Here is a 20760-nt window from a genome sequence, read left to right on the forward strand (position 1 = left end):
TCCCACATAGCTATATTAGAAGTGTACAAGCAAAGACTTGGCTGGTCATTTCACACCAGTTTTCGCATTTTTTCCTGTTTCCATTTCTCTCCTGGGTTCTTCCTCTCCAGCTTTATTATCTTCTTCTCCATCTTACCTAGTCTTTCTTTCAGCTGTTACCTTCATGGACCCCTGCCTCATTTTCAAGGCTGCTTCTTCCACCCACCCTCCCTCTTGTACTACAGGATGCTAGTTTTCTTTTGTTGCCGGCCTTTAGGAGATGTTGTCAGACATCTTTTCCATTCGGCCTGTAGTTTTGCTTGATAATCCATTAATTCTCTCGCCTTATCACTGTTTCATGTCTCTGGTATTTATATTGTGTGTTTTGTAAGCTACTTTGCGTGTTTTATGTATACATAAATAGAAAAACCCATTTGCTCAGTCTATCTGTATTTTGGCAAAACCCTTGTCCTGTGGGGTCTCTTGACTGGATCTATGAATTTTTCCCAAGAACTTAACATTTGCGAGCCTCCCATGCAAATAGTGCCTCTGTATTATTGCCTCATATGTAGTACAGTGTATGAAATGCAATGTTGGTAATTGTCTTTTTTTTTTTTACAATAATTTTTATTCAAATTTTCATAAAACATACAAAACAAAATCATAAAACATTCAAAGACAAAAAACAAAACAAAAATGATTAAACAAAAAAATAAAATGTTGACTTCCCATTTGTCACAGATCAAATCAGTTATAGGTCTACAATATATAACAATCCTGTCTCTTAAATTATATTATAAAATCACTTTCCTCCAGTAGTTATCTTAATTAATCATCAAATCTCATAAACATTACTTTATTCTTTCCACAAAAAGTCAAAGAGGTTTCAATTCTTTAAGAAATATATCTATCAATTTTTCTCCTAATAAACATGTCGATTAATCCATCTCGTTAATAATAATAATAATCTTATTGTCATAACCATAGTCCAAATAAACATATCGATTAATCCATCTCATCAAAATCTGTTAGGTCCAATGTTGGTAATTGTCAACAGAGTGGTCAAAGTACATTGTAAACAGATCGCAAAAACAGCTTTGAGTTGAGTGTCTGCAGGTGACCATTATCCTATTGGTCATGTAGGTGCATCTGAAAGCTTGCCAAGAGTCGAGGCTATTACTAGGGTACAGAAAGGGCAGGACCTGGTAAATATAGTAACAGAATTGCTGGGTGTTTTTGTGTGTGTTCACAACATTATGCTTATATTTTTTGCTTTAGTTGAACTAAAAGCTGGTAAATAACAATGAGAATGAAGAGCTTTATAAGGAGCCAATAGTTTTAGCAAAATAACTCCTCTTTAATTGCAAACTTAACTTGACTACAGAAACAGTTGGAATGTGGTCTAAGCTGAAAACAGCTCAGACTGGTTTTCCATGTTTTGCCAATGCAGCAGTTCCAGCAGGATATGGACAATGTCCTTAGTGTTAAGTGTAATGCCTGCATTCCTGCCTTGCCCTCTAGATATGTAGTTACCAAACAGGGTTTCCTAGCAAGCAAATACTTGACAGATAACTTAAGAGCCAATTTTGACTTTGCTTTTCTGGTACCCTTTTGAGACATACATAGAAACACAGAGAAAAAAACCATAGGCATGAGAGCTCCTTATGCTCCATTGGTGATCAGGCACACAAACCTTGGTGCACTAGATTTAGAACAGGCAAAAGGAAATGTGAAATAATACCACACATTCTACTACACATACTATTAATCACTGTGTCGACGGGTCCTACGCTAGATCTTTTAAAAAAAGAATTGTAGACAAACACGGAGAAGAGATCTGATAGCATCTTTTAGCCCTAATGGCTAGATGGAACGTTTATGTCCATGGACAATATTCCGCTGAATACCAATTGCTTGGTGGAAAAGGACAATTGCCTTTAAGCCATGATTGAGGGCTTTCCAGGGGCATCTGGCTGTGGTTAAAAAACCTGGCTTCTGATTAGATGGACCTTGGTCTGTACCAGCAGGGCTGCTCTTGCATTCTTATTATTAGGATGGGGAGCGCCGTATAATTCTTTATCTGATATTGTTCCAATGTTATGAATGTTTATCTGCCCATTTTTATAATCTTACCTTCTTGCAAACCTCAAATAATGTTGGAACTGTCCTTAATATAATACTGTCACTACAATGAAAAGCATTATCTGTACTTTCTGGAAACAATTGAAGACATTTTTTTTCAACATGCGTTCCCAGCTGGATGAACAGGTCTCTCATGGGTGCATATTTTATGTGTGTGTGTGTGTCTATATATATATATATATATATATATAAACCTCTGTTTGGTTAATCACTATATATATATATATATATATAGTGATTAACCAAACAGAGGTTTTTATTGTATTAACAAAACGTTTCAGCTTCCACCTTCATCCAGCTGCTAACATACAAATGCTGCTACCAAGGTGGCAGTTATAGAGCTTTGAGGATGGAATGCTCAGAGGGGCTGCATTTGCAGAAGCTAAGTAGTGGTGGTACTGTCTTCCAGGTTCAGGCCATGTGCTGCCAATGTGTCCAGAGAGTAAATCCACAAGTTTTGGTTAGTCACAATTACGTGTTTTTTTCTCTGTCTCTCTCTCTCTCTCCCTCTCCCCCTCTCTCTCCCTCTCCCTCTTCCCCTCTCCCTCTTCCCCTCTCCCTCTTCCCCTCCCCCCCTCTCCCCCCCCTCTCTCTCTCACACACACACACATACACACACACACACAGAGTTCTTTGTGTTCTTGTGTGGAAGGTGATTAATAAATAATAAAATAGTTAGCATTATGATAAAAACTAACATTTTTCAAGACCCAGAGTTCAAATCTCCACTCAGCCATGAAGCTCGTGGGTGACCTTGAGCCAGTCACTATTTCTCAGCCTAACCTACCTCACAGGGTTGTTGTGAGGATAAAATGGAGAGGAGAAGAACCATGTACACAGCCTTGAGCTTCTTAGAGGAAAAGTTCAATGTAAATTTATAAGAAAATAGGGTTTTTCTTTTCTCATGCCTGGGACCTTGCCAGTTTCAGACACCTGATAGGCCACAGTTACACAACAAGTGGCTTGCTTTGCAGAAGGCCCTGGGTTCAATCCTCAGCATCTCCAAGTAGGCCTTGGAGTGTCCCCCTTTCTGAAATCCTGAAGAACCAGTGCTGGTCAGTGTAGACAGTACCAAGCCAGATAGACTAATGGTCTGGCTCGGTCAGTATGAGGCATGTTTCCATGTTCCCTTCCTATTTACTGTAAGCATGTTGTGTTGGGTGGATCTGCTATAAGCAATGGAGTCAGACTGGCTTGCACACTCACTGCCTGCTGATAGAGCACATCCAAGTGACTGAATGTGTGAACTTCAGTTTTGAAACATTCTGTTTTTATTTCCATGGTTTGATCTAGTAGTGTTTCTGACTGAAAGCTCTTTAATATGTGGATTCATAATGTCTAGCCCAAAGTTATGTGGGTGGCATATAAAAATAAAAACAAATTACACATTAAAAATACAACATCGTAAAATACGATAAGATTAAAGCAGCTCGAATAAAACCATAATAAATCAACAGACCAATGCCTATTGCTATACATGTCCACTCTCTTTACTGAAGAAAACACCAGTACTGTATTTCCCCACAACAGTTGTAATGACAAGTTGGAAGCTGATTCTGAGCAGTATCCCCAGAGCCTCTATGCAATGGCGCCACCCAGTGGCACAGTCATGTTAGCTCCTGCCCTTTTCACTTAAATGTTGGTTCTGCTACATAACTTGGTTGGAACATGTAAACTTGTCTGGACACGCCTAATGTTTTTGAAAGCGAACTCTTGATAGCTGTAATGAAAGGCTTACTGCTGAAAGGAGTTCCTCTTTTGTGATATGATTGCATATTATACACTTTAATCCTAAAATTGCAACTGTTTATAAGAGCGGAAGGGTGTGAGTGTTCTGGAATGCAAAGCAGAAGCAGGTGTAGGTGGAGAGGCTGCCTGCATCAGTGTCCGTGAAGGAAACATGTCTAATGTGGTTGGGAAGGAGTGGTACCAAGGGTTTTAATAGTTTACTGTAGTGAAACCTTTGCCAGCTTGAATCTTGCTTTCATCGAGGCTTGGATTGTGTGAAAGCTTTTACACCTGCTGTAACCTTTCCTATAGCTGCACGATAACAAGGTGCAAAAGGCCAAGCTAGAAGTTATGTTAATTGTGTCTTTACAACTCACATGTCTAGTTTTTCAGAGTTAAAGGGGGGGCTGTTGATTGGGACTGAGGCCCACAAGGAGGGGATTTAACTCTTCACTTCATGCCAAGGTCTGATTTCTCCAAGCTGCTATTAGGTTTGCAGGAGGGGGAAGATTCCTCTGGTTTTAAACATCCTTTCCAGGGTTAACAACAGTTGCACAATTAACATGTCTGGTTTGGCCAATGGCTTTCTTATGAATTACATCCTACCCAAATAGTGGCCACTGACAACCTGAGTACCTGAAACTGCTGTTTCCTATGAGATTGAAATTTTTGTTTAGATCTGTGCTGGGCAAGGAATACTTTTTCTGCCAGGATAAGGAATTGTGCTATCCTTCTACTGATATGTATGCTGGCTACAGAAATGTACCTTCCAACATGGAGAAAATAATGGAGGTGTGCAGTTCTTAAAATTATTTCCATAAAATGGAAGAGATTTTTTTGTTGCAACACTTGGAATTTAATGAGGAATAAACTCAATGTAACTTCAGTTTGTATGGAATGTGCTCTCTGTGTGGAATTTTGTTGCACTAGTGTTTCCCACTAAGACTCAATTTTACACATTCATACAGTGATATATGGTGGCCCTTTGAAAGATAACTGCAATGGAGTGAGAGGGTGTGTGTAGTTCAGCCAACTTTTCATCCTACCACCTTGGTCCTAACATATTGCACCACCTTGGGCTAACAACATTCTCATGGTTGAGTTTTCAAGTGGCTGCCACTCTTTCTTTTTTTCCTTTTTGTTGTTTGCTTGCTTGCTTGCTTGCTTGCTTTGTGACTGTGAATCAACTAGGCAAAAAGCTAGTAGAGGCTCAGGACCATGTTTCCATAGTGGTTTTAAAACATGCTATGCCTGTAATATGTGCACTCTACACTGCTTGAGAAGTGGTGCAGCCTCTGTTACCTAAATGGTATAATGGACTTAAAATGCAGGCCAGGATTAGTTAATACCCTCCCTCTGAGTCAATATTGCATGGGTAGGAGTTGCAGTATTTCACTAGCCAATTTTGCCTCTTCCCCTGGTACAAATGCTGATTGTGTCCTGGAATTTTTAAAATCCTGTTTGCTTCTGTTTGTTTAATACACTTGTACAGTGACTATATGTTGCTTTTTTCTGTGAGCAAAAGCTGTCGGGCTGTTTTGTCAAACAGGATTTTAGAATCTTACTTTACATTGCATTAATTTTTGAGGGGCTTTGCCAAGGTAGTGGTATGAAGCAAGCTACTGAGAAGTTTACTATATGTATTTCAGAGTCGGGCTATTTATACACTAAATCTTCAGTTCTTATGCAACTTGGCTGGCTTGGTGGTGTGTGACCCTGAAAGCAGTAACCCGTTGGTATTTTCTTTATTAAAGGAAGCAGTCCTTGATCTCATGTGGGGCAGGACCAATTGCAGGCAGTTGGTTTCCTGTTTGAAGTTTGTTAACAATAGACTAATTAATATGTAGATTAAAGCATTGGGAGGGACAGGAAGAAAAGTGACCAGCTGAGCCCTTATTAGAGCAATATCCAGGTCTCCAAGGATATTGACACAGATGTGGCAGAGAAATGAGAGTTCTGTCAATGCCAATATGTTTGAAGTATTTTGGTATACTTGCTAATAATAGAGCTACTGAGTTAGAAATATAACTCTTTGGACTGATATGCATTTTATATGCCAGTAGTACTGTTGATTTTTGTTAAAATGGTTGCAATACAGATATATAGTATGAATGGCTTTGGTGAGTTGAATGCTATTTTTTGGAGGATATGCCAGATGGCTAGAACTTGCTTGTGTGTATGCAATCATGCATACCAAAATTACAACGCACAAATCTCTAATGCCCAGATCTTGGCCACAGTCAGATGCATTCTCTAAAATTAAGCTTCAAAATCAGACTTGGTTGCGATCTGTATGCCAGTGATTTACTAACAGATTCTCTGGGCAGTTGCCACTGCTTGCTCAAAAACTGGTTCTTGGTCTTTGCTCTTCAATATAGGAACTAGATAAAATATGTAGTTCTCAAAGTTAGGATATAAAATCTTAAAAGTTCATAAGTTCAATATGTCATTGTATTAAAAAAAACCCTGCTTATACTAAATATTATGCTGAAATAGTGTACAGGTAGAAGTTGGTCAGATTCTCACTCGTCCACTCTCACTCCCCATCAGCTAATTTTTTTTGTGTTGCAGGAGACCTAAATGTTCTTGCTGCTAGGCAGATGTTGCTGGTCTCTGCTTACTACTCTTCTGAGTTGCTTGTTTGTATATTACGTTGGCATCACAGATAACATTCCCCAAAACACTTGGTGTTTTGACATTTCCTTATGGTTAGGAATATACCTAAGCCTAGTACAAGTAACTGAAAAATACCTGGATTTTGTGTGATCGCAGTTTGTTTTCATTACAGGAATTGACTACAAGACCACAACAATCCTGTTAGATGGCAGAAGGGTCAAACTGGAACTCTGGTAAGTTTTACATTGCTGAAATCTTGTATTAAAGAAAGCTTTCCCAAACAGGTGGTCTACAAGCTTCACTCATGTAGTCTGCAGCATGTCTGTGAAGATCACTTACCGTCTTAATTCTATGGGATTCAAATGATAATACAATAAAATACAATATAAGAAGCAATAAAAATACAACTAAAAACCATCTAGCGTAGCGCAATTGCTACAACAGGCAGAAAAATCACCAAGTGGTCTGTCCTCAACAACTTTCAGGTGGTTTGTGTGGGAGGGGAAAGTTTGAGAACCACTGTATTAGAGTGCCTGTATGACCCGAGAGAGGAGAGAACTTGGGAGTCATCAAGATAGTGTTCCTACAAACTTAGAAATGTCTGCATTGGTTTATCTGGAGACTTTCATAGATACCTATTTCACACAGAAGCAACTTAATTATAGTATGTGGGCTGCATTCTCCTGGTCTCATCCTTATCTGGTATGGCCTGGCTTCACAAGCAGTGTCGCCTCCCTCTCCCCTCTATTACTGCTGTATGCCTAAAAGAAAACAAGGGACTGTGCAGCATAAAACATAAGATTAACAGTTATAAAACCTTGCATACAAGTTTACGGTGTAAATGGAAGACACATGAAGGGAAGGCAGTGGAGGTAGAAATACTAAGTCACTTTCCCCCTTTTCAGTTTTTTCTTGTGTGCAATGTTGCTCTGAGCTGGTTTTACTTATTGCCATACATTTAAACCTACAGCCTGTGGGCTGTTGATATTTAAATGTGTGCTCTTGGCCTTGTTTGAGAGCATCTTCAAAAAGGATCTGGCTCTCACTTAGCGTTCATTCTAAAAGCATTGGTCTTTGGCCACTTCTTTCATGGGAATAGTCTCTTGCACAAGGAAGATGGTGTGTGAGATTCGGAGTCATGAGGTCTTGACTGCAGGGCAGCTAACATAGTGCCCTGTAGATACTGTTGGGCCAAACTCTCGTCAGCCCCAGACAACCTGGCCTGTGGGAAGGGGATGATGGGAGTTGTAGTGCACTGCCCCTGTGCTACCATAATGACGGCTGATCTCTCTTTTTGGCAAAAAAGTGTACTTCTCAGATCATGCTATTTGCAGCAGCAGAAAGAGAGTGAGCTTTAATTTGTATATAAGAAACAAGTTGGCTAAAATCTGCTCTGGTGGATAATGATATCTGTGTGTATAAGAGCTGTTTAGAAAAGTCATACCTTCTCTGTCTCTATTGCACCGAAAATCAGATCTCTGGGAAATCTGATATAGGGAAATGAGGGTGATGAGGCTTCCAAGTGCTTGTCACGTACCCCTCCCAGGTCACTGAACACAGCAGGGCCCAAGGCATTACAGTGTACTCTGTGGCTAACCTGACCGCAGCTTGCACTTAAGTAGGCACTTGCTTAGGTCAGCACAGCACTCCTCATAGCATTGCAGATGTCTGGTGATGCCCCTTGGTGTGCTGTAACGTTTAAATAAATTAGAAGGCATGACTTAAATCTGCACACAGGCTCTGAAGCAGCTGGTGTCCTTAACAAACCCAATGTTTGTTTACTACAGAACACGTTGTACTCCTAAACACAGTTGTAAGAATTCCCTGGTGTCCTGCTGGCCTCTGGAGTAGCCACTGAATGCTGAACCCAAACATCTTCTCCAGCCAAAGTTGTGTGTGTGTGTTTTATGTTTGTAGCAACTTTTAAAATAAAGAACTAAGAATTCTCTGTACTGCTGGGCAATCCTAAAGGGCTTCTTCCAGCATTTTTCTTCTAAGTTTATATGGAAGATGGGGGGGGGACCACGAGCTTGACCCGTATGCATTAAAGCAAGTGTGGGGAATGTCTGGCCCTCCGATGCTGCTCACCTGCAATTCCCATCATTCTTGACGATTGGCTGTGCCTACTGGAGCTGATGGGAGTTATAGTTCAGCAACAACTGGAGGGTCAAAAGTTCTCCACACCTTTGTTAAAGATAGCCTTGCAAATGTTTATTTTTGTGGTTTAATAATACTTTTGAAACCCACATGCTTATGCGTGCCAGTCATTTGTGGCACATTTAATTGCTGAAGAAAATCTGTTCTTGCTTTCTCACTTAACAAAAACTTCCTTTATGCGGACAGGCCTACGCAGTTGTTTGTATAGCCATTCCTTTTAATGATTATTCTGTACTCCTTTTAATTTTTTTATTTTTAATGTTCCTGTACACTGCCCTGATGTTTTGTGAGATGGCAATATATAAATATTTTTATAAATAAATAACTTCATACCAGGCAGCAACTTGTAAACACTGCAGATCAGTACATAAATAGCTATTGACAAGCTTTCTTTAAGATTTGTGCAATAGCATAAAAGCTACATGGCTAAGATGAACCTTTAAAAATACATATGTAACCTTTCCTATATAAAGTAACTACTGCTTTTGTACTATGCAGGCATAATGATACATTATATAATGCAGTCTGTGTTCACCCTCACAAGAGCCTTGTTTTTTATGTTAAAATATTTTTGTCTCACTTTTCTTCTTTGCACTGGGATCCCATGTTGCTGCCAATAAAAATACACAACAATAGAATATAAACTAGTACTTTTAAAATAGTATCTGAACAGTGGAGACAGAACATCAGAAAATCATGAACGAACCCCCAAAGATCTCAAGAACAATTACAAAGTTTCCCTGTTGAGAGAAAAGGGAGGGAGCCACATAAATCCTAGTATAAGTGTTCTAAAGCCCAGCTGTGATGGTGGGAAAGAGCCTCTGCGTCCCTCACCTAATCATCAAAAGCAAGACAGAGCTGAGCCATTATCTTCAAATGGATGGTTTCGATTAGGAGAATATGGTCTGTTCTGGTCCCAGGTTGCTTGTTATTAAATAGGGGAAATGAGGTTTAGTGCTAGAAGCTTGACAAAGACTACCTGGTGAATCCATGGCATTGAGTAGAGATGTGAAGACCTGGGGGGGGGAGCAGAAAAGGGGGGGTTCTGAGGAAAAACGGGGGGGGGGAGGTTTCCCCAAACAAATTTTACTGGTTTTTTTCTGGGTCTTCACATCTCTAGACTTGAGCCCTGGCCTCTCCCAAATATCTCTTTCTACTGGGCCATATTGGTGGTCCTCAGGCTGAGCAGTCAAATCCCATCTCCAGTGGCAGGAAGGCAGAAGATAGCACCAATGAGCCCCTTTATAGAATGTGTGCTTGTTTGTCTCTACCTACCCATCTGTTGGTGTCAGGAACAGGATAGGATGTAGGTACAGCAATGGTGTGTTGGTAGGCCTGCTGGAAGACTTACAAACAGGATTTTACACACAGTCCATTCACAGCGAGGAAGGCTGATGTTGAGCAGGACCCAGAGGCGTATGCTGTAACTTCTGTCATGATTGAATCCTGCCAGCAGCACCCTCCAAGAGCTGACACAACAGTGATCTGCATCAGTAGATAAAATAGGGACATTGAACTAGGACCCAGCTTGGGAGTGTCAGTGTTCTGGGTTGATAAACGGAATTGGAAAAATATCTTTAATTCTCAGGTGCTAATATCAAATCTACATTCCTGAGCAACCAGTCATATGGATATCTTTTGCATGCAGTATTTGCATTGAGAAGATAATATGCACACTAAGGAGTGTTTAATAACATGCATGGTAAAATATCCTTATACATATTCTTCTGCAGGAAACAATACTTGTGGGTTGTGCACAAGAATGGTGTTGTGAATTTATCTGAGATAGAAATAAAGGAGAGACATTAAAACATTATTCTTGGGTCTGGACTCTACAGAAATCTGAGATCTACTAAAATAAATAGTAATAAAATTTATTTTTGTTATCCATCTCTCACCTAGAATTCTGGTCCCAAGGTGGATTACATAGATTTAAAAATACAAAGCATTCAATACAGAGATCTAAAAATACAAAAACATACCAAAAAACCATACATAAACCAATCCTTTAAAATATCAGTGTATTGGCATAAAGTGTAGAAATTTAACCAAATGCTTGCATAAAAAGATAGGATCTCGCCATAAATGAAGCACAGCCTTCTTTAGGAGAAATACAGCTTTGTAAAAGTGAAAAATAGTGGTTTTGCAAAACAAATATTCAGAGTAGGATGTACTTCCAGTTTTAACCAATGGATCACCAAATGAAATGGCTTTGCTATCTTCTAAGGACCCATGGCACAGTTGGGGAAGATGGGATGGGGAAGTCTGAAAGCCTCCTATATATTTTTCTCATTCCTCATTCCAGGGATACATCAGGCCAAGGGAGGTTCTGTACAATTTTTCGATCATACTCCAGGGGAGCACAGGTGAGTACAGCTGGAAATATCTATGTGGGTTCCGTTACTTCTCTCCGGGCAAAGGTGCCACTTGCAGTCATTGTGTATCAGTTTGTTAATGTCTGGAAGAGATCCTGGAGGAGCCTGTGGTTGTGTTTGGAACAGTCCCCATAACACATCCATATTGGCTTATGCCAGGCATTGCCAATGTGATGCCCTCCAGATATTTTTGGACTGCAGCACCCATCAGTCTCAGCCAGCATAATCAGAAGTCGGGGATAATGGGAGCTGTAGTGTAAAACATCTGAAGGGCACCACATTGGCTCCTCCTGGATTATACTATGATGTAGGATGATAACCATGCTGAAACTTGAGTGTTTGCTTGTTTTTGTTTGTTTATAGTACTTACATGTTACCCAATAACTAAAGTTCTCTGGGTGGCTTACAGTAAAAGTCTTCCCATTGCAGAAGTATTTCCATTTCTCTTGGAGGAATTGCTAGGAACTCTCCTTGTGGCTTGGGTTCCAACTTGTGACTGAAAACATCCAGCTTTTTGAAACATACATCTTGTATTTCTCTTTTCATATTTATTACAGTCTATAGGTCAGAAATGTGGCACTTTTAATTTGTGTATTGTCGAATGAAACTTTCGTTTTTAACCACAGTAACAAATAAAGGCTCACCAGCATCTTGATATATGGCAAGATTCCACTAAGCATACTGAACATAATTTGTAACCAAGAGATGCATTCCTTTGGACTGGGGATGAAGGGGAGGCGCCCTCAGTATTCTGGTAAATGAGAATACTTAGGGTCCCTAATCGCATGGCTGGAAATGAGTAGAATATTTTGAAAGTGGCAAGGTAGGAGTGAATTACAGTACTTGAGCAAAAGAAAAAAGTAGAATGAAGAGGTAGCCTTAAACAGGACGTTCACTTTGAAAAAGTGGGCAAGCTCCTGATAGTTACCTCTGTAGTACTTTTTTATAGACATGAACAGCTGGTTCATAAATTACACAGAAGCAGATGAAAAGTTGAAGTGACTTTGTATTGTCTTTCCACTTTTATTGTAATATTGGAAGATGACTCGCTGATGATCACCTATGAAGTGACTTTTGAGCTCCAGTTACAGCTTGTTTTCTGCTGGTGGTAAATTAGGGGATCATAAAAGAGCCCAAGTTTCTCTTAATTCTTTCTGCCAGTTTACTGAAAGAGTTTGCCTTCTAAGCTAGCAGCTGCATTGTGTCTTTAATCTGACTTACAGTAATGTCTTCTCTGGGGTGCTTTTTTAAAAGGTGCCATAAGCTTATTTTTGTGCTGCAGTACGAACTAAAATCACAAAGCCTCTTTCTTGATGACAGTATTTGGGGGTGGGGGTAAAAATCAAAATTAATCCCCCTAAACACAGATTTTGCACTCACAAAAATTACCAAAGTTCTAAAGGTTTTATTGCAGAATAAGTTGTGTCATGATTGCCACCAGTATGTGTCCAAACATTAAAAAAAAATGTTGTGGTAATGATGCAGGATTGTTGTGAAAGTGCCCCGCCTTTGGACACTGGTGTAGAGGCAAGATGCAGTTTTTAAGTGATGCTTTCTTATATTCAAAATTCATTTTAAGAAAATAGATGAAATAAGTTTGTGAAACAAGTTATCAAATTCAGATTCCTGCAGGAGAAGGACAGGGAAACTGAGCACAAGACCAAAGGATGGAGCAAGATTCTCAACAGCTCTGTGGGAAAACGAAAATGTGACTTTCCTGACTTGCTTTTAAATCAAAACCAGTGTCTGGAGGCTTAAAGTTGGAGCAAAGCAATGGCATTGCCAGAGTGGTGGTGGTGGTGGTGGTGGTGCTAATTGTTACCCACTCACTTCAGCTGTTCAGCTCCCTCCTCTCACTCTCCTTGTAGTGAAAGATACAGAGTGGCAAATTTTGAGGGAACAAACTGTCAAATGAGAGAGGATTCAACAGCCTCTCCCAGCCACCCCTCTGCAAACTTGCAACCTTCCAAGACCTGGTTTTTGGTGGTGGTGAATGTTCTTGAAGTCTGGAAAAGTGTATACAACTGTGTATGAAGTGATAATTGGCCAACTGTTCTTAAATTTTATTCTGTTGGCCAGATAAGCTAATTATGAATACTTACTTAGAGACAATCACTGCCCCAAGGCTAAGTCTGTCACTTTTTCCACCTCCTCATTTTCAGTTAAAAGTTCAGTCATTAAAAGTTCACAGCTAGCATAAGTTAAAACTTTCCAGATAATGAATGTCTAACCTTAAGCTCTCCTCATCTAGAGGGCAGAGTGACACAACCAGGCAGTTCTTGTAGGTAAAATGTGACTTGGGAATGAAACATTAGCTGAATTGGATTCTGTACTTCGACCCCTTGTATCCACAACTGTGAGGCTGCCTCCCAGCTTTGTCTCTTCTGTGAGTGTTGTGTCAAGTCACACAAACAAGTGATGATGAGTCCACAGCTCACAGCAGGAAAGAATGTTTAAAACCATGGATGTGCAGCTGACGTGTATATGAGAGCAAGTATCCCTTCTTGCTCTTGACTCTTCCAGAAGAGCATGGCAGACTTTCAGGCTGCTTTCTTTTTGGTAAAGGAGCATATTGAGAGAGTTTCTAAAGCTGCAAGCTCTAGATGAGTAGTGGCCACCCTCTTTGCCAAGTTGGCCTCTTAAAGCTCAGAGAGTATGGATTGGTGTGCTGCAACATATGTGAAGCCCCTCCCCGCTAGAGACAAGAGTAGTCTTTCCTGTAGTCTCCTGAGCCTGGGTTTGTGCAGGCCTGTTCTTATGGCATAGCTCAGCCTCCAGATGCTGCTGTGGCATGCCACAGATTATCACTGCCAGCATTGATTTGTCACCTAGCAGGCTGATCTGCTGGGTACTAGATTCCTAGATAGCATCTCTCTGCACTAGCATCTTGCTTTCACTCTCCTCCAATGCAAGGTTATTTAGGATAATGACAAGCAATGCCACAGCTACATGGTGCATGAATAAGCAAGGCTGAGCCTGCTCACCATCAAAATGTTTTTACTCTGGAGAAGCCATTGGCAAAGAGGCTTATGGTAGATCCCCATGAGTGGCCCACAGTAAATGTTTATTTTTTTAACATTCAGTGAAATGGAAATGGACTGCCTTCAAGTCGATTCTGACTTATGGCAACCCTATGAATAGGGCTTTCATGGTAAGCGGTATTCAGAGGTGTTTTACCATTGCCTTCCTCTGAGGCTGAGAAGCAGTGACTGGCCCAAGGTCACCCATTGAGCTTCATGGCTGTGTGGGGGTTCAAACCCTGGTCTCCCAGGTTGTAGTGCAACACTCTAACCACTATGCCACAGTGGCTCTCTAACGTTCAGTACATTTTCTAAATGTTTGTGTGCATTTAGCCAACAGGGCCAAAATAGATGTATCTGCTTTTGCTCTGGGGCAGAGCGTACCCTTCCACCACAAATTTCTCTTCCATGTGCCTGGGATTGGGGTCTCCCACTACTACAAAAAGCATTCCAGAAAGCTATGCAGCCATATTGCACATTAACATGGTTTGGAAGTGGCGCTTTAGGCAAGTAAGCCTCCAAATGTTTTGTTTGTTTTTAACTTGTATGTTTGGTGTTCTGTTCCACACAGGGAATCCTCTTGGTATACGACATTACCAATCGCTGGTCTTTTGACGGAATAGACCGATGGATCAAAGAAATAGATGAAGTAAGACTACTCTAAACTACCATGAACCTGAGGTTTTTTATGTCTGTTCATCTATTATAGATCTGGTTCAGGGAGTGGCAGAATTCTTGGATTCCTGCTATGACCTTATCTAATGTTGAAGCAAATCTTGCCAGCTAAGTACTATTGCAGCCTGCCGCAGGCTGAACTATAACCTCCTCTCAAGACAAAACACCAGAGTAGAAAGGGGGTGGGGGGGTCTGGCCAGAACTTGGATTTCTAAAAAAAAAAAGTTTGCATCCGAAGGAATGATAAGTTCAGCCTCCCCCTAACCCCCGTTGAGGAAGAGGTTGCAGTTCCCCTTTGAGAAATAAAGCAGAGATACCTGCCTTCTGTTTTGAAAGCCCAGTTTTCACTGAGGTGGTACAGTCATATCTGGGCTGTTCCACTCCAGACTGCAGGGTGTTGTATGAATGCGTATTTCTCCATGTTGTTCCCCCACCTCTGCATTAAGAAAACTGATGTTAGGTTAAGTCTGGGTTAGAATACTTCTCTCGAATGTGGGATGGGCAACCTCTGGCGTGGGTCCCACTCTCACCTGCACCACACCTGATGTCATATACAGACATAGCTAGAAAAGAACAATTGGGAGCTTAAAGGGAGCTCCCAACTGCGCCTTTGCAAAGTGGGGCTCCCCATCAGTACTGTTCAGCTGCTCAGCGCTGGCAGCGAGCCGTGCTGGAATCGGCTACACTAGGGAGTTCCCTGTGAGGAAGAGTCTTAGGTTCAAAGCACTTCTTCCAGCACTTTGAATTAAAACCCTTCAGCTGGAGAGAGGGGGAAAATGCTTCACTTAAAACCGACCATTCTTTTCCCTCTCTTCAGAGCAAGCCGCCTTGAAGGTTTCAAAGGAGGTTGCTGCAACCACTGATCAGCAGTTAAAATATTCTGTCTTGGGCTTTGATAGGTGGATGGTCTCCCCCATTTTTCAAAATAGGGCCATGGGGAATTTGGGGGTCTGGTTCCCCACCTCTGCCCTAATGCACCAATTGTCTATGAGCAGGGATTTTTAACATTTTAACATGGTAGAGCAGTGATTCATGTAAGTCCCAGTCTGCAGTCTGGATTAGAATAGCCGAAACAGATTGACCACCTCAGTGAGGCTTAAAACAGTTGACAGGTTTTTTAAAGTGTTGATAGCCCAGCATTAAGAGGAAAAGATGTTAATAGTACACTTGACACTAAAATGTAGAAGGGGTGGAAGCCATGGCCAGATATTGAGATTTGCCTTAATTGCAAGCTAAGACAGCTTCTAGTCTCTATTTCTTCTGCAAGAAAGTCAGTACTGTGTTAGGCTCAGGCCTTATCTAGACACCAGCTTCTTATACACTGGGCCCAGTGTCCAGGTAGGGGCACAAAACATAGCCTGAAAAACTAAAGCAGTGTTTTGTAAATCAGAAATGCTGAATAGGCACTTTGCTCTCTAAATGAGAATGTTTGGGGTGTGAGCTTGGGTGGGCATGGAAGTACATATATTCTTAATGTTTTTTTCCTCTTTAAAGCATGCCCCTGGTGTACCCCGCATCTTGGTTGGCAACCGGCTTCACCTGGCCTTTAAACGGCAGGTGCCGACAGAGCAGGCTCGGTCCTATGCAGAGAAAAATTGCATGACATTCTTTGAGGTCAGCCCATTGTGCAACTTCAATGTGATTGAGTCCTTCACAGAGCTGTCTCGTATTGTGCTGATGAGGCATGGCATGGAAAAGATCTGGAGGCCCAACAGAGGTGAGTGAGTACCCACACCCATTGTTCCTGCCATGCAAAAGCCGGGCATAGATGTGCCAGCTGTCAATCATTCTTCTAGGGTTTGGTGATGGGGGCGCTTGGCACTTCCACTGTTGCTCGTTGAATTGGGCTACAGAAACTTGCCCCAATGTCATGTGATTTCAGTCGTGCAAGTTACTGTGAATAAGTTTGCTTAATGATGATTTGCTCTTCATTAGCACAAATATGGGAAAACTCCCACTCTGCAAAAAAAAACAGTGAGACGTCTGAACCAGCCCTTCTTTAGAAGTGAAGTGAAAATAAACCTCCATGTTCCATGAGCCTTCTCCACAAATTGATAGAGATCATTCTTTCCCATTTTTTCCCCCAAGTCTTATGAATTTTTTGAACTTCCTTTATGCTTTTCTCCCTGGATTTGCTCCAGTCTGCCATCTTGCTCTGTATATTGGAGTTATTGTCCTTCTTGTATAGTGAAAAGAAACAGGTTAAAAATAGTTCAGAGTTGCAAGAATAGAACTAACTAGGCTAATTTCTATAGCTCCCGTGACTAAAAATAGGGTTGAAAATGCTTAACAATCTTTAGAGCAGTCATGCAGCTGAAGTAGGTGTCAGGGAGACTTGGTTTGAGTAATGCTACATATTTTAGTTAGAAGATCAACTGTTTCCCCCAGATTTGAATTCCTAAAAGAACCTTATAGCATAAGTTAGCCAGACTTCAGTGAGTTCTTAATTTTCAGTTTGTCATCTGATCCTGGAACTTCATCTCTTCTTCACACCTCTCTTTGTCTTATTTCAAAGCAGTCCAGTCATTGGAGTCTGTCCAAGATCCTCCAGAGTGGAGATCAGTGCAAAAAAATGTCTCAGCTTCTCTGCATACTCCCTATCTTCTTTCAGAAATCTCTTCGCACCTTTGTTGTGTAATGGTCAACTACCTCTTTCCTGCTTTCCTGTTTCTGATGGATTAAAAGGAATATTTATTGTTCCCTTGACTTCATGATGTTTGCAGTTTTTTTGCTTGCCTGATTTTCAACTTGTTTAGCAATAATTTATGCTGTTTTGTTGTCTTTGTACCTCCCCTAATAATCTGTGGTATATAGTCAATCTGAACTTCTGTTCAGTAGTTTTAAATAATGTTCCAAGTTTTCTGAAGAGATTTGATGCTCCCAAATCCCTCTTAACTTATCCCTTCGTATTTTAGAAGACTCTTCTTTTTTCCTTAATGTAAATGGCGTTGAGCCTCCTCCATACAAGTTAAATTTGATAGTGCTGTCTTCATGAACTATTCAATAATCTTACACAAGATGCTGGGTACTGTTTAGGGTTTAAGTCAAGGGTCATCTTCCATCTACTTGGCTCCATTGCAAACTGTTCTGTCATAGTCATTTCTTATATAGATATTCTTTTCTTTCTTGCAGTTTTCATGTGCCCTTCTCTGTTCCTTCTGTAGATCATATATATATATATATATATATATATATCAAAGCATAAGAGTGCCCCACTAATTCTGTGTGAGAAATAGTCTTCTCATATGCCCACTGTTTATATGGCTTTTTGGTGCCAAGCCCCCAACTCCCCATATTGGGTTTGAGGCTTGTAGTATTAGCAAATAAACATCTATACATTTCTTTCCTCTTCAATTGTCCTTTTTGCAAGCAGTTTTCTTGCTTTGGTCTCCTTAAAATAGCTGTAATTCATTTTGGTGTGTGTATATATATTTGTTGCCAAGCTCTATTCTTTCACCACTTTGAGAATCTTGAAACACCTTATCATTTCTAAAGGATGGATTGTCCTCAACAGGATGCTTCCCACCTCCTGAAAAGCCTGTTATAAAACTTGCTCTGCAATCTTTGTTGATGTTAAGTACCATCAGTCTGGTTCCACTGCAGTCCAAGTGGAGCCTGTCGTACAATGGTGAGGAGAGCTTGGGAGTCCAGAGTCTGTGAGTTCAAATCCCCGCTCGTGTCTCCTGGGTGTCAAGGGCCAGCTAAAGATCACCCCACAGGGAGTGGCTCAGGGGTTACGTGCCCTGCCACCGGTGCAGCCGTGGGCAGGCTGCATAGTCCCAAGGAGCCCAGTTGCCCCCCAGCTGGCAGTTGCGGGCAAGGCAGGGGCTGGCTGGTGCAGCTGTGGCAAGCTGAGCAGGCCCTAGCCAGCTGGGGAGGACTTACCTCAGAAGCAGGCAATGGTAAACCCCCTCTGAATACTGCTTACCATGAAATCCCTATTCATAGGGTCGCCATAAGTCGGGATCGACTTGGAGGCAGTCCATTTCACCATCAGTCTGGTTCCACTGCAGTCCAAGTGGAGCCTGTCTCTTCTTCATACAGACTGGCTTGCCTCAAAACGTTCCTCAGTGCTGGCCAAATCTAAATTTGGGCTCCTGCTGGGAGGAAGGGCGGGATGTAAATCAATAATAAATAAATAAAATAAATTCTTTCACCTGACCCTGTCCCGCCAACACATTGAGACTGCATAGCTTTGCTGTCTAACTGGACTTGCACGTGAAACATGGGAGCTTTTCCCCCATTAATTTTATTTTTTAAATGTTACATTGGCTGTACTGACAAGAGTTGCTGCAGACGTCACAGCCGTAAAACTTCAGCAGGAAGGTTATGCCTGAGACTTTTCTTCTTAAGCACATGCTTGTTTGGTTCACAGATTTCAGCTTTTCCTAGTGCAGATTTCTGGGGTCTTTTGAGAACCCTGTAATCTATAATCTGTACGATATCCATCCTTGTCAGTCCATTCATGCTTGTTCCATCTTTGTCAATCACTCTCAGCACCTTTATGTTTGGGGAGGCTCCTGGGAAGAGACACCATATGAGGAGCTCCTTTCATTGAGCCATATGGAGGATTCATCCAGCCCAGTAGCTGTGCTTGGTGGAGCTTGCTTCCTCTGAGTTGCAATTTTCCTCAGTTGCCAGAAGATGGCATGGTATAGTTTCTATAGAGGACAGATTCTTTTACCTTGTCATAGCTAGCTGACTCGGTTTTAAAAGAAGAAAATCCCCCCTCCTTCTCTCACTTGCCCCTATGCAAGACAGGCAGGTAGTTCAGCTTGCAATATTCTCACTTGTCTTGGGAAAGTCAAGAGGGCAGAGATTCTCTTTGTGGTCTCCACTAGAAGAAGGGCTGTTGGCCTGCTGCTCGTTCAAATGTGCACAGGCATTCTGGGCTACTAGGTAACAGGGTATTCACTAGAAAAGACCATAATGCTGGGTAAAACAGAAGGGAGTAGAAAAAGAGGAAGGCCAAACAAGAGATGGATTGATTCCATAAAGGAAGCCACAGACCTGAACTTACAAGGTCTGAGCAGGGTGGTTCACGACAGATGCTGTTGGAGGTCGCTGATTCATAGGGACGCCATAAGTCATAGTTGACTTGAAGGCACATAACAACAGGTAACAGGAGCACGGACCAGGAGGATAATGACTTCAGTCACTGCTTCGTGGCTAATGGAGCACAGGAAGCTGGTTTGATCAAGTTGCTGTTTTCAAATAATTAGCTACTAATATCTGTTCAAGTCAGCCAGAGATTTGGGAGCGGGGGAATGTCATAGCAGAATTCAGTAGCTCAGCTCATTCATATGAAACGTTAGTTGCTCCTAGCCTTTTGGCTCCCTGCATGAAACTTGCCTGGTGGCCTTAACAGTGTCAGTCCCACGAGTAATAGGAGTAGAATATAGCCTCCTTCTCCTCACCCCCACCACTACATGGCCTCATCAAAGCAAATGTGCTCCACCCCAGAGTAGTTGTTCTGCTTTGCCAAGCAGGTGTTACACATTTTTGCACGTTGCTTAGAAAGAAGCACGAGGTCATGGGTTCTCGTGAGTGTGAGCCAAATTTGCTCATAGGGTCTCAGTCCAGCTGTGGGAAGGGATCAGAGTTCAGGGCTGTGTGCCTCAGGTTGCCAGGGCTGGTACACTTGTCAAGCTGGAATGTGCTCTGTTCCGAGGCATGCAGCATGTCTGCTCACCTCCAGATCAGGCCTGTCCTCCCTCATTGAATTTTCAGGCAGGGAAGCCCTCTTCCCATTTTAATTGCAGTCTCATGGGCTTTGTCTGGAAGGGAATTGATATGCAGTGTGTCTTCTGCAGACACGACTTAGCCAGCCAGTTGGCTTTCCCGCCAGCTAGTTGTGGGGAGGCATTAATTACTTTAACAATGGCCCAAGAAACCTGATTAATGCACGAGAATATGATTTGAGTTGAGATGCGGTTTCATTTCTTGCTCTGAAATTCTGTTAGGCATATCGCTAATTCTCTTGCTTTAGTTCGCTGTCTGTGAAATGGAAAGAGCGAGAACTCGGTTCCTTTACAGGAGTAGCCATATAAACTGGTCACACAGAGAGC

The 20760-nt window shown here is 41.6% G+C and overlaps 1 protein-coding gene across 1 annotated transcript in view; it reads left to right on the forward strand.

Moving 5' to 3' along the window:
• RAB40C (RAB40C, member RAS oncogene family) overlaps nucleotides 1-20760 on the forward strand; it is a 47054-nt gene that overhangs the window by 21866 nt on the left and 4428 nt on the right. The window contains exons 3-6 of the mRNA XM_061599803.1: nucleotides 6638-6698; nucleotides 10928-10988; nucleotides 14589-14666; nucleotides 16187-16409. Coding sequence (XP_061455787.1) covers nucleotides 6638-6698; nucleotides 10928-10988; nucleotides 14589-14666; nucleotides 16187-16409 — 423 coding nt within the window. The remainder of the gene's footprint in view (nucleotides 1-6637; nucleotides 6699-10927; nucleotides 10989-14588; nucleotides 14667-16186; nucleotides 16410-20760) is intronic.

The sequence above is a fragment of the Rhineura floridana genome, chromosome 17 (assembly GCF_030035675.1).
Source record: "Rhineura floridana isolate rRhiFlo1 chromosome 17, rRhiFlo1.hap2, whole genome shotgun sequence".
NCBI classification, from domain to species: domain Eukaryota; kingdom Metazoa; phylum Chordata; class Lepidosauria; order Squamata; family Rhineuridae; genus Rhineura; species Rhineura floridana.